The 13,833-nt window shown below is 31.0% G+C and overlaps 1 protein-coding gene across 2 annotated transcripts; it reads left to right on the top strand.

Annotated features, from left to right (window-relative positions):
* The first annotated feature begins 8,438 nt into the window (after window positions 1-8,438).
* On the top strand, window positions 8,439-12,771 carry LOC140893594 (shaggy-related protein kinase alpha-like). Of its 2 annotated transcripts, none has more exons than XM_073302682.1 (13): window positions 8,439-8,787; window positions 9,902-10,153; window positions 10,269-10,361; window positions 10,532-10,591; window positions 10,706-10,978; window positions 11,093-11,167; window positions 11,348-11,404; window positions 11,481-11,621; window positions 11,701-11,751; window positions 11,847-11,942; window positions 12,059-12,142; window positions 12,267-12,369; window positions 12,465-12,771. In XM_073302682.1, the coding sequence occupies exons 1-13, from the start codon at window positions 8,728-8,730 to the stop codon at window positions 12,524-12,526; spliced, it is 1,407 nt and encodes a 468-aa protein (XP_073158783.1). In that variant the 5' UTR covers window positions 8,439-8,727; the 3' UTR covers window positions 12,527-12,771. The 2 variants fall into 2 exon arrangements, with proteins under 2 accessions (XP_073158783.1, XP_073158782.1); XM_073302681.1 differs by having other exon boundaries at window positions 8,440-8,787; window positions 9,902-10,159.
* Window positions 12,772-13,833: the final 1,062 nt, after the last annotated feature.

Genomic DNA, 13,833 nt, shown 5'->3' on the forward strand with positions numbered 1-13,833 from the left:
TAGAAAAGCTTATAAGCTCCAAAACGGATTATAAGCTCTACATAAGCTGTTTTGTAGAGTTTATAAGCTCAGCCAAACACCCTCTTAATTAACACAAAAAAGTTCTCTAAACAAAACATGTTTCTAGATTTTGAGATTTAATTTGTATTGTTATTATTTCGAAATAATTCCTTAATATATGGTCGCTGTGTCTTGTGGGATAAATCATTTTAAAGACAAATAATTATATTGTCATTTTTATAGTGATAATTATCACTAAAATATTATTAAATTAAGAGGGTGTTTGACTAAACTTATTAAAAACAACTTATAATTTGTAGGAGCTTATAAGCTGTTTTAGGAGTTTATAAGCTATCAGGTCTTATTTTAAAAATAAACTGTTAAAGTGTTTGAGTGAACTTATTTTAAACAACTTAAATATGTTGATGTGTTTGGTATTATAAGATCTTTTTATTGTCAAAATTATCAAAAGGGTATAATATTACGAAAGTAATCTAAAATAGTAATATACATACAAAAATATTTTAAAATTTATTATAAATGTTAAACATATATTAAAAACATTAAACTATTTTAAATTTTAATTTAGAAATTTTTTTGATAAATTATGTACAAAAAATGGGCAGAGGGCAGGGAGGGAATTTAATAAAATATATAAGGATAATATGGAGAATTAAAATATCAAAATAAGATCTTTTTTAAAAAATTAGGAGTCACCTTACTTTTTTAAAAACAGCTTATAAGCTGTCAAACAGCTTATTTTGACAGCTTATAAGCTGTTTGACAAAATATTTGCCAAACATATTTAAAGAGCTTATAGCTTATAAGCTGTTTTCAAGAGCTTATAAGCTCACCCAAACACCATCTAAATTTCAGGTGTCGTTATCAAACCAGAATCCACTCTATCTATGTCCATTGGATCAGTGGGTCCCACACAATTTCATGTGGGACCCACATTGATCCAATGACTGTGCTACATTCTGGTATTTGATTATTTGAGGGGTTTTGTAGGAGAGTGGGGACATATTATTATTTGTGGCTCATTTTTTTAATTGAATTAAATTTTAAACCAATCCAAATAATAAATGTAACACACACACACACACACATATATATATATATATATATATATATCATACAATAATACAATACTATTTGTAATCAGATCTTTATTTCGTCACCGTCAAATAGATTTGACTTAAATAAAAAATTATTGAGAATTGTATAAATAAATCTCCCGTCGACTTAATATAAATATTTATAATATACATTTTATATATATGTATGTGCGATGTGTTCCAAATATACAGTCCAATTTTAAAATTTAATAATGATATTTTTTTTATTTTTAGCAGAAACTATATGCAACTTTGTTTTATGCGAGATTATTTATTTATATATCCTCAACTTTTCAAGTTGCATTTAATATTATTAAGCTATTTATTTATATATCTTCAACTTTTCAAGTTGCATTTAATATTAAGCTATTTATTGTTGATAATATAAATCCTTACGATGTTTTCTTCTTTGGCGGCTTGGTGTGGCCCTGTGAAATTTTCCGAGGAATTCGTTTTTATATGTGAGCTCTGCATGTAAATTGTAATAACATGCCATACTGATTACTGCCCATACATAATGATTATTTCAGAATTGGGAGTTTTGTCTACTATTACATGGAAATAAATTTATATATAGAGGACAAGAAATGTTTTAGGAAATTGTCACGTTCTATGCTCACAAATTCCCACCCATTTCTTCATTAATATTTGTTTAGATTTGTTTTCATAAATATTGCATACAAGGATTGATTTAGCTTAGGTTTAGCTGAGAATGATTGATTTAAGGTTTTTTTTAATAAGAGATAAATTCATTGAAGAGTACGATATAATGATTTTTTTGGACAAATATATATAATTTATTATATTAATTAAGTTCAAATCTCACACAAACTCTGATTCATTGATCGGCACCAAAGTTTGTTTATATACACTTTTACTTTTCGTAATATTTGTTATCTAACAATATTAATATTGATACGAGTTTATTACTAATTTTCGTCCATCTCTAAATCTTTTTCTAATTTTTCTCCAACTTCTCTATATATCTCAATGTTCAAATCATCTCCATAAAATTTCATTAAATTTATAACTATCACGTCCTAATGAAATAATTTATATCTTTTATACAAAAATCATAAAACATGAAAAAAAATTAATTTATATGCATATATAAACGCATATATCGCATGTCCAAAAACACGAAATATATATACACACACATATATATTTAACCGGGTATTGAATATAAAATTACTGGGTTTCTATTTGCATGCATATGTTTCGTATTGACGTGTCACACGATAATATGAATGTATAATACAAGGGGCCACTTTATAAATTCGTGTGAACATTGATATTGGAATTTGGTCCTTGGAGCAATGAATCAGTCATTTTCTGGTGGATGAGATAAAGATGTGGACATGTGTCTACCCATCACTATAGCAAAATTTTGAAATTTTAACGATTGAGCTAGAAATTTAAAAAATATAAATATATTTTGAGTATATATATATATAGACATACACGCGCGTAGATACACATAACTTTGATATAGTGAACATTAATTGTGATAGACCCCAAAGGAGGGCCCATCCCACATGAGTTAGAGGTTCATTGACTTATGCGGGGTTAAATCGAGGGATGTGCACGAGCGGCAGGGACCTGAGAGAGAGAGAAACATGGTCAATCCCCACAATATTTCAGCAGAAAATATGCTCCAAATTAGGATCGAACCCGTACGTCGGTAAAGTTGAAAAAAAATTTTCCACGTCACCTCAGGCTTACAAACTCGTCTATGCTCCTGTGGGCGACGACATTTATTTATTGGATGTATTGGACGTCATGACTTCAGTCGATATACACGTTGGATGTCCACAGTATCAAAAATTTATTATATATATACATATATACATATTAGTTAGACTGTTAAGATGAATTAACGTTAAATTTAACAGGGGGCATAAAGAATTTTGCTATTGAATGTATATAGTTAATTAATGTTACTAGATTTTATTCTATAGTCAGGAAAAAAAGTCAAATTCAGAGGATTGAATATGGAATGTGGAAATTTAAGTTTATTTAATTGAATACAAATACAAATATATATTTAACCAGAAGGCATCCCAAGTTTTATATTTCAAGCATATATATATATTTATTTTATAATAATTCAGAATAAAGCCATTTTTTCATTCGCTTTTTGTTTCAACTGTACGTTTTCTTTCTCGTGGTTCACGCAGGAAGTATGAAAAAGTGGAAAAGAATTTTTGGTCAAATTCTAAAAAGTATTGAGTTGAATTGTTGACGTTTCAAGACTCGACGTAATTAATCAACCATGTAATGGGTGGAAGTCATGTCTATTAATTAATTAATTTTTCAAAAAAGTCAAAAAATTGGACCATTTAATGTGCATTTTTTTTTTTATCTGTTGGGGCATTGGGGGTTGCAATTGCATGCAAGAAATTTCCATGAAAATTGGAACTTTTCAAGTGTGGAATTAGGACTTAAAACGATTGTCTTAATTTGTCAATTTCTTCTGTACAGTTGCAAAAAGCTTATAGAACCTTGACTGGATCAATATTTTTATTTTTTTGAAAAAAATATTTAACATTTTTTTAAGACGATAGAACTCGTAGTCTATATTTTTTTTAATAGACAATTGGCAATCTCGGGCAAAATAATAGATTGAAAACTACATATTAGTCGGGAAAACTATAATGGGCAAATCCTTTTGTTGGCCGATAAAATGTTAGTATGAGGAATAAAACTCATTACTACTGATAATTGCACACTTACTTTATAACATGTTAATTATAAGTTCCACATACATAAATTTATTTTATTTTAAATACACAAAAAATTTTTTTTAAAAAAATCTTATTTTATTTATATTTAATTCATTCAAAAAATAATCATATATTTTTCCAGAATTTATTAATAAAAATACTAGTAACAAAACGCTAACAAATGTAGAAACTTAACTATATATCTGAAACTATCGAAAAATCAAATAAGATTATATAACTAAAATGAGAGGGATAAATGCGATTATTAGAGAGAAAATTTTAATTGGTTCAGCTTTTATAAAACTCGAGTCAAACCAAATGTATCGAGTTTCCTAAATCGTAACTAAGCCAAACAAAACGAAAAATTGAATTTGGGTTTAGTTTGATCAAGATTGGTTTATTAGAGGCATTCAACAATGTGATTTATGATATTTAAAATTTAGAAGAAACAAATAAATCCTCATACTTTCAAACAACCCACGATCGAATGTTATTACTTGCTAATTGCTATTTGTATCAAAAAATATATCTTAGAAAATTGTAAAACAAAAAACAATGATTTAAGAAATAGATAAAATCTAATTGCAACAATATGCTAAAAAATATTTCAGTTGCGAAAAATCATATATTCATAAAATCGACCTGAATTTGGATTTTGTTTTTTTTTTAAAAAAAAATCTAAATTTCTAATCAAACCAGTATTTTTTCGATTTTATTATTTATAAAACTATCCGAAATAACTTTGTCAACTAGTTTGATTCGGTTTCCCGACAACAACATTTGAGGAAACCTCGCTGACGTATAGTAGAAAAGGCCCATTCAGAAATGGGCTTCTATGAACGTTCACATGGAAGTGGGCTCCAACCAACGACCCAAATAATATGTCCACTTTTCCCAACTAGGGTGAACCCTACTTCCCATCGTTTTCCTAGGGTAGATGTTGACTAAGCAAAAATAAGACAAAAATGTATGAATGATATAACATTAGTCCTTTCACATTATTACACAATAATTGTTTGGTACACTCTTTATTAACCGAGTAAAATTGTACATGCAATTTTTCATGTTTTACTAGATTGTGTATGTATATATATATAGCCCACTCACGGATTTTAGTGGTCTCTCACGAAAATTCGACACCCTAAGGTGCAATTGATTAAAATTATATATATATATATATATATATATATATATATATATATATATATGTGTGTGTGTGTGTGTGTGTGTGCAAATTATAACTTAAATTACCAATTTAAGTGGAACTCTTGGATATCTCATTAGTTTGGCGCACCAATTATAAATGTTTTGAAACCAAGTTTAGACGATGACTTCCGGTATATCCGATGCTAAAATCTTATATTTGAGACGATGTTTTGAGTTTGAGACATAATTATAACAATTTTGAAAACAAAAAAGGAATGAAACATTTTTCCGTTGTTCTAAAAGTGCTAAAATGTGTAGATAAAATAATAAATTAGGGATGGGATTTTAACTCAAAAAAAATGTCACATGAATAATAATGGAAGTGCAAACTGCAAAGTGAGTATTTGTCCACATCGGAGAAAAGTCTTGGAGGAGGCCTGAAGGGGCTATAATTAAATAATATGACAAGATTGGGGCACGAAAGAGTCGGACAATTATAGAGCAACCCTAGTTGAATATTGGTAACATTAAATTGCATTTATTGAAGTAGACCTATCAAGAATGATAATGGGGATATTTATTTATTTATTTTTTTGAATAATAAAAAAATTTGGGTCAATGGCCCCCTCCTACATCCATAATTTGAAAAGAGGAATTATTTTTGGAAACGGGTGTGTTTTTTGAATTGTATTCGTGGCCCGCGAAATTTATAATATAATTTTTTGGTAGCTTTTATAATTTTTTTTAATTTTAAAATTGAAACCAAGAAAATTGGGTCAATGGCTCTTTTTGTAATATAATAAATAACCATAAACATATGATGAGAGTGGGCTTGGTGAATCGAATCTGGGCTTCGTGGAGATAGGTTTGAGTTTGGTCTTGGATTAGAGGATAATTTAGGCCCACTAAAGTGTTTAGAGTCCGTGACAACTGACAAGAAGAATAATATTGTTTTTTTAAATTAAAAAAAAATCGACTCCAAGAATACGTTACATTGTATAAAATTAGTTTTTTTAATGTATAATATTTTTTTATGTCGCATACTGATCTCTCCAAAAATAATATTTAAAATTTATGAAATAAAACTTAAGAGTTATTAATTAGCGAAAGAATTCAATATAAATATGAACAAGGGTGATATGTTATATTTCATTCTACACAAACAAATTCTTTTACGAATCAATTTTGTGAGACGAATATCCACTAGATCAACACATAAAAAATATTAATTTTTATGTCAAAAATATTTGTTTTCATTCCAAATATGAACGGATCGGCTTGTCTCACAAATATAGATTTATAAATTTTAATATTTACAAATTTATTATACATGCATATTTGATATTTCACGTGTTCCCGATTGGGTCAACCTGTCTCATCCTTTGTTGTTGTTGTTGTTTTTTTTTTTTGGTAAGAATACACAGGTGAAGAATTAATAAGCCATTTACCATTTGTTTCTTCACGTGACACCAATATAGCGATGATGTATGAAGTATAAAGTTAATATTTTCGATGAAAAAAACCAAAATTGCTCAAAAAAATATTGGACTAAAATTTAAATTTAAATACATATAAAATAGCAAAGAGACCAATGAAAAATAACCAAAATTGCTTTTAAAAAAAGGATAGCGTACCAAAAATTAAATTAGACCTGTTAAAAGATTAAAATAACAAAGAGATGAACGATAATTTTCCCTAATATTATTGACAATATATCTATAAATATGTGTGTAATTTATTCATCTTTCTCGTATTTTCGTTCGAATTAAAACTGGATTTGGGCGGCTTCAGCCCAACCATTTAGATATTAAAAATGGATGCAATACCCAATAACCACATCACATGGGCCGAATCCATAAATTTGAACGACAAACAGTTTCTAAAATTGACAATAATAATCAAGTAAAATGCTGAATTCGGCAGCGTATATCTATTTGCGTTTGGTAGTTAATTAGTGACATGTCCATGGATTAAGACAGGTATCATCGTCTAAATAAAATAATGTTTTTTTCATTAATAAGGTAGGATGTGAAATTTTGTCTCATAAAATTTATTGTGAGACCGTTTTACAGAAGTTTGATATGATGAGTAACCATCATGTGCACTTATGTGTACACCAGCTGATGTGGTGTTCATCTATTAGATGTAGAAGATATCACGTCAGCAGTGCACAGGTAATTGCACATGATAGTTACTCACCAATCAAAACTCGTTTTACAAGTGTTTTTTTTTTTTGTTGGCTCAATGAGTTTTTCGAACTTATACTATTTTATACTACTATTATTTCTTAAAAGTAAAACTATCCATTGTTTTAAAAGAATTATACAATATATGTGTGGTTGTGTGTGTGTAAATTCTGTTAAAGTCGTAAAAGAAGCTTAAAAGTCGATCATTTGGCACTTGGTTTCTAATTTTGTTAAAGTTGCCTAGGAGTTAATTTGCATGAATTACAAATTTCAAATACTCCCCAAGCATCCTTGGTGCATTTAAAATAAGTCATAAATACATTTCCAAAAACAATAAATAGCCATAAATACTTTACATTTGCCTAAAATACAGGGTGAATTTAAATTTCACAAAAAATTAAAATCGTACAAACAAGTTAAATAAATTCAAAACCCATGATTTCAAATAATTTTAGCAAATGCGCTAGAACAGCTTCAATGTTATTTTGTGAATTTGAATTTATAAAATAACAAATATACAAATCCAATTTGGCGATGAGTTATTATAGTTAATCTAATATTGAAATCTCAAATTTAATATGACGTCTCACATTCATGACCTAATTATAGGAAAACCTTTCCTGTAACTAAAAACAATATTTTCTTTAAATATGATCCTTAAAAGACAATCTAATATCCAATATAAAAAAATTATTTAAATTGCATTTATGTATTATTTTTTAAACACGGATTATCACAAAACTCGCAAAAGATCGTCATTTGATAAATTATCACAAAAACTCGCAAAAAATCATCATGTATCAAATTTGTGAGATGAAATTAATTCAACTCGACTCATGAAAAAAAATATTATTTTTTACTACATAAATAAATCGCGTCGACTTTTTTCACTCACATAAATTTATAAATCGTCTCATCGGATACTTAATCATTTAGCATCAAGAGAGGGTCAATCAGTTCACATTTATTTAAAGATTCAAAATTTCAAAAGTCTAAATTAAACTGCAATAAAGCAAACGGCCCGGTCAAATTATAATCGCCGAAAACCCAAAATCCCCCGAATATTCCGCCAATCACCTAATAAATTCCTCACCTATCTAAGCCCATTCTCGTCATTTCACTTTCAAACAACTCCTCTCTATCCACCGTCGGATCTCCATAAAGCGAAATCAACGGCCCACAGCCAAAGTCCGATCACCTGTACAAAAAAATCAAAAGGTGAGAAATTTGGTCGGATTGAATAATGATTAGGCGTTGAAGTTTTGACCGAAAGGATTTCTTGAATTTCCTTTTCTTTCCATTCTCTCTCTCTCTCTCTCGTTATCTATGCTGGAGGAAGAGAGATAGAGGGAAAAAAATCTTTCATTTTTTCACTTTCTCTTTCATTGCTTCTTGTTCTAATCTAATTCCTGTGTTTTGCTTTTCCTTTGTGTGTGTTTTTTGGTTGTTGGTTGTGTTTGTTTCGATCAAAGATTGAGTTGGGAAGCATTTTCCTATATTTCCCATCTGGGATTTGTTTTTTGGTCGGTGTTTGGTTAAAGGGGTAAAAAAATGAATATGATGCGTCGGCTCAAGAGCATTGCTTCAGGCCGGTCCTCCGTTTCAGATCCTGTAATTTTCTCTCCTCTGCGTTCTTGTTTTTGCAAAATTGTTTGTGGGTATCTGGTTTTGTAACTATTTCTTGAATATGGTTTGGGTAGCTCGGAAAATTTGAGGAAACACCCGAAACTTGTGAAAGTTCGGATCTTTTTTAGATGGGATGTGCATCAGTCTGTTAATCTGTGGAATTATGTGGGGTTAAATTATATGAAAAGAAAAACATTAAAGAAAATGTTTTTTTTTTGGGAGGGGGGGGAGGATTTTTTTGGTGTCATTCCGTTTGAAGCTGTTGTTACACATAATTTTGGTCTACTCGCGCCTGCATCTCTGTCTTTTTTTCCGATTTTATTTTGGGGTTCGGTGGTGCTTTAATTGTATACGAAAAATGGCTAAATTTTCAACTTTTACGCTTAGATCAACATTTGATTTTTCATCGAACATGTGATTTATGTTTAGATCAAATAAATTAGAGAGGCAGATTTTAGGTTAAAGTAAATCGGACTAATTTTGCAGTCTCCAGGATATTTGTGCTTTATTCTAGCTTATTTAGGACGAACTCTATCTTATTTTGTTGTGTCTGAATCGGAACCAAGAAGTGTGAATATCTGTCTACATGTGGAAACATTTCTGAAAATCTATTCTTCACCTTGTGGCCGATGAGGCTATTGTATGCTTGGCATAATCATCGTTGTTTCCTTCTTTGTATGGTGTTCATCGATTATATATTTCACATAATTTGAAGATGCAAAAGTGTTACTATCTGATGCTACTTGCATGCTTATAGTTTTTGCCGATTTAATTTCATTTCTTGTGAGGTAACATTTTATATTTTGTATAATGTTTTAGTATAGTTACGGTGATTGTGATGTTTTACTGTTTTAGCTAGTTTCTTTCTTTCTTTGACGGATTTCTCATGCAAATAAGTTATCAGAGAGGGCACACATGGGTACGTGAAGTTTGTGGTGTCCAAGTTGAGGAAGATTGTCTTGGAATTATTTTTTCCCCCCCCTTTGTACATTGCATAGTTTTCGTTATGCTAAATTTTTATGATGCTGAAATCTTTGACCTGAAAAATTAATGGAATTGAATTACAAGCATTGTTTTAAAGTTACTCCATTTGCTGCAGGGTGGGGATTCAAACATGAAACGGGTGAAGGTGGAGCAAGAAATAGATCAAATAGTAGCCCGTGAAGCAGAGGCGAGAGAAAAATATTTAAGAGCACCCGAACAACACATGGCTTCTAACTCTTCCGAATCTGTCGCCAGCACGTCGGATGTACATGGACGACCCGAGAAGTCTGGCTACAACGAGCTTCCCAAAGACATGCAAGAAATGAAAATTAGAGATGATAATAAATCTGATAACCAAGAGGACAGTGTAAAGGTTTCTCTCTCTCATTTTTGATAATTTTTTTTGTACTAAATACAAAAATAATATGTGAATCCTTTGTCTAGCACTATATTTGAATACCGAATATCAACATTTATCACAGGATATGGAGCCCACTGTTGTTAGCGGTAACGGAACTGAAACGGGTCAGATAATTGTGACGTCAGTTGGGGGTCGTGATGGCCAACCGAAACAGGTGATTTTATTCTCTTTGGATTACCGTTGCAGCATTTAAATTATCTTTCTTTGTCGCCTGGCTTTTTGTCCGCCGCTACCAGAAAACATTCATCCAAGTTATCTTCTTTCCAAATTTGAGATTTTGGGCTCATCATAGTCTCTTTTTTTTTTTTTTATGTCAATCCTCAGACAATGTCTTATATGGCTGAGCGTGTGGTTGGAACTGGCTCGTTCGGTGTTGTTTATCAGGTATAATTGGTTGCTTTGTGTCTATTTTGGACGCTAGCGCGTGAACAGAGGCTGAGGGGCGAAGGCAATAAATTTGACCGACTTTATTTTCTTTTCTTATCATTTGCCTCTTAGGCGAAATGCCTCGAAATGTGTGAATCGGTAGCCATAAAGAAGGTGCTGCAGGATAGAAGATACAAGAACAGAGAATTGCAGATTATGCGTTTACTCAATCATCCCAATGTTGTTCAACTGAAGCATTGTTTTTATTCTACCACTGAAAAGAATGAGGTGTACCTTAATCTTGTTCTTGAGTATGTCTCGGAAACCGTTTATCGAGCTTCAAGGCACTATACCAGAGTGAATCAATACATGCCTGTCTTTTATGTGCAGCTATATACATATCAGGTAATAAACCGTGTAGCAAACATTCTATTAATGCCAAGTGGTATTTTGTTAACTTTTTTCACATTGTCTGCCTTTTTGTTGCTAATATTGGGTATTGTTTCATGTATGTCGCAGATATGTCGTGCTCTGAATTATATACATAATGTTATTGGTGTTTGCCACCGCGACATAAAGCCACAGAATCTTTTGGTATGGTTATTTTTTTCTTGTTGATATTTCCCTTTTTCATTATGATGCATCATTCTTTAGAACTACTCAGTTTGATAGTCTGTGAGAGTTTTCGCAAATTTTTTAAGAAAGTTAAACAAGTATCTGTTCTCTTTTTATTCAACCAAGTTTTGAACGTGTTAGTCATGATGCTTGCTACAGGTAAATCCCCACACACATCAGCTGAAGCTTTGTGATTTTGGAAGTGCGAAGATGTTGGTATGTTTATCTTGACACAAAAATCTGAATTTCGTGCCATTATACGGAGGTTATTAAGATTTCCGGGTTGATACAGGTGCCTGGTGAACCAAATATTTCGTACATATGCTCTCGTTATTACCGGGCTCCAGAACTAATCTTTGGGGCCACGGAGTACACAACTGCAATTGACATGTGGTCTGTCGGTTGTGTTATGGCCGAACTACTTCTAGGACAGGTTCGATGAACGATAATTCCATTTTACTTAAACTTCAACGGAATCCCATTATTCTGAGATCTTATTTATACACGTGCAGCCTCTCTTTCCCGGAGAAAGCAGTGTAGATCAACTAGTGGAAATTATTAAGGTGCACTATGTTTAACGATTCTGTATTTTTTCTTACTTGCAAGTCTTCTTTTGTGCATCTCAAAGTTAAGTTTTTCATATGAAATTGCATGGCAGGTTTTGGGGACACCAACGAGAGAAGAAATTAAGTGCATGAATCCAGATTACAGAGAATTCAAGTTTCCTCAGATCAAAGCTCACCCCTGGCATAAGGTTGTTAAGAACACGAGTCCAGATTCTACAAGCACTCCCTTCTCTTTTCTCAATTAATATTATGAAACTCATTAAAGTAAAGAAATCTAAATGAAGTTTTTTTTTTTTTACTTCAGATATTTAATAAACGAATGCCGACAGAAGCAGTGGATTTAGTGTCAAGGCTGCTCCAATATTCACCAACTCTACGTTTCACTGCTGTAAGCGATCCTTTGCATGATTATTTTCGGCACGATTTATGTTATCTGGTGCACTTATCTATGCCACACATTTGAGCTACGTGAAAAAACGCCATGTTCTTGATTATTTGTCTCTTTTCACCAGTTGGAGGCTTGTGCTCATCCCTTTTTCGACGACTTGAGAGAACCTAACGCATGTTTGCCAAATGGGCGTTCCCTACCACCTCTGTTCAATTTCACGCAAGAAGGTAACTCGTATATATGTTACTCTCGAACTAAATCTTGTTTCGCTACTCGAAAAGACATCGCTTCTAATCTACTCCACTACCATTTCTGCTTCCAGAACTCGCAGGTGTGCCCGGAGAACTCTTGCAACGACTCATTCCAGACCACGCGAAGAAGTAAAAAAAAGAGTTCAAGAAAATGGTGACCTGAAGAGAATCGGTGTGTGGTTTAGCGCGTAGTGATTTAGCTGCATGGAGGGGTTGTTAGATGAATTAGCTATTTTTTTTGTATGTCCTTTGCCTCTATTTAAGTGCCTTATAGAAAGGAGTTGCCTTTTGTTGCATGTATATTTTACATACTTTCCCTTGAAATACTTTCTTCACCATCATCTTTATTATTAATATATATATATTTTTTTCTAATAAGTGATTTCTTCTTTGAGTAATGATTCGGACCAACAACTTCTCTTGATAAATAAACGGGAGTTGATATTTATCTTTTATTTTGTGATATTTAATGTGTTATATTCACAAATGAAATGTAAATAACAAAAAATGAAATGTAAATATTAACTTTTAAAATATATATAGCTGTATCTCTCATATTCTGAATTGGTACCAGTTTTACTCGTGATTCACATACTTAAGTCTTAACAATAGGGTGTTGAGCATGAGAACATACGTGCCCAACCAAAAGATTATCAAAAGAAGCGTCATAAACCAAGGAATTAGAGGTTAATCCATCTTATTTTTTAATACTTTTTTCCTCCACAACAGGATGGATTATACATGGCAAGATGCAGTTCAAAAATATCTAGTCAAAAGCTGGAGGGGGGAAAAATAATTTTTTTTTTAGCTTTTATTTCAAAATTTTATTATCTAGCTATTGGCTTTGATATTTATCACAACTTTTAATTAATTTGATGCAATCTTATTTGAAGTTACGATTATACCTTCGTTATATAACGTTTAGAAAAACTATAATTTTTTAATAACCATTATCATCGTCCCTATTTAGTCCATCACTCATAAAAATATAGAAAAAATAAATAATTTTAAAATAAAAAAATATCGATTTTCAAAACGTTCAAAAAACTTTAATATATTAATCAATTATTATGTATACTACTATAAAATAAAAAGCATAACATTGCACTGATTAACATGCGTGCCGCAGTTGCCGTGGCCGTCTAAAACTTTAGATTTCAACTGTTAATGACCATTTATAAGTAAAAATAAAAATAAAAATAAAAATAAAAATAAAAAATAAAAAATGACCATTTATGTAAGGCCCCGGATTAATTAATATTAATCCGAATTTATTAAATTTTAATTCGAGTATATTTAATTTGGGAATATTTAGAGTTTCGATTTAAATTCTAATATTCTTAAATTATTTAGGATTGAAATTAAATGAAAATAAGGGCCGAGGACTAAATTGAAATTATTGAAGTCTTGAGGGACTAAAGTGCAATTTTGGTTGAAAGT

The sequence above is a fragment of the Henckelia pumila genome, chromosome 3, assembly GCF_033568475.1.
Source record: "Henckelia pumila isolate YLH828 chromosome 3, ASM3356847v2, whole genome shotgun sequence".
Lineage (NCBI taxonomy): Eukaryota > Viridiplantae > Streptophyta > Magnoliopsida > Lamiales > Gesneriaceae > Henckelia > Henckelia pumila.

What these genes read in the sequence shown, in the direction of transcription:
- LOC140893594 (XM_073302681.1), top strand. Translation starts at nt 8,728, where the DNA reads ATGAATATGATGCGTCGGCTCAAGAGCATTGCTTCAGGCCGGTCCTCC. An exon ending in CGTTCGGTGTTGTTTATCAG is followed by an intron (nt 10,592 to 10,705) that starts GTATAATTGGTT and finishes TTTGCCTCTTAG; the next exon opens with GCGAAATGCCTCGAAATGTG. An exon ending in CCGAACTACTTCTAGGACAG is followed by an intron (nt 11,622 to 11,700) that starts GTTCGATGAACG and finishes ATACACGTGCAG; the next exon opens with CCTCTCTTTCCCGGAGAAAG.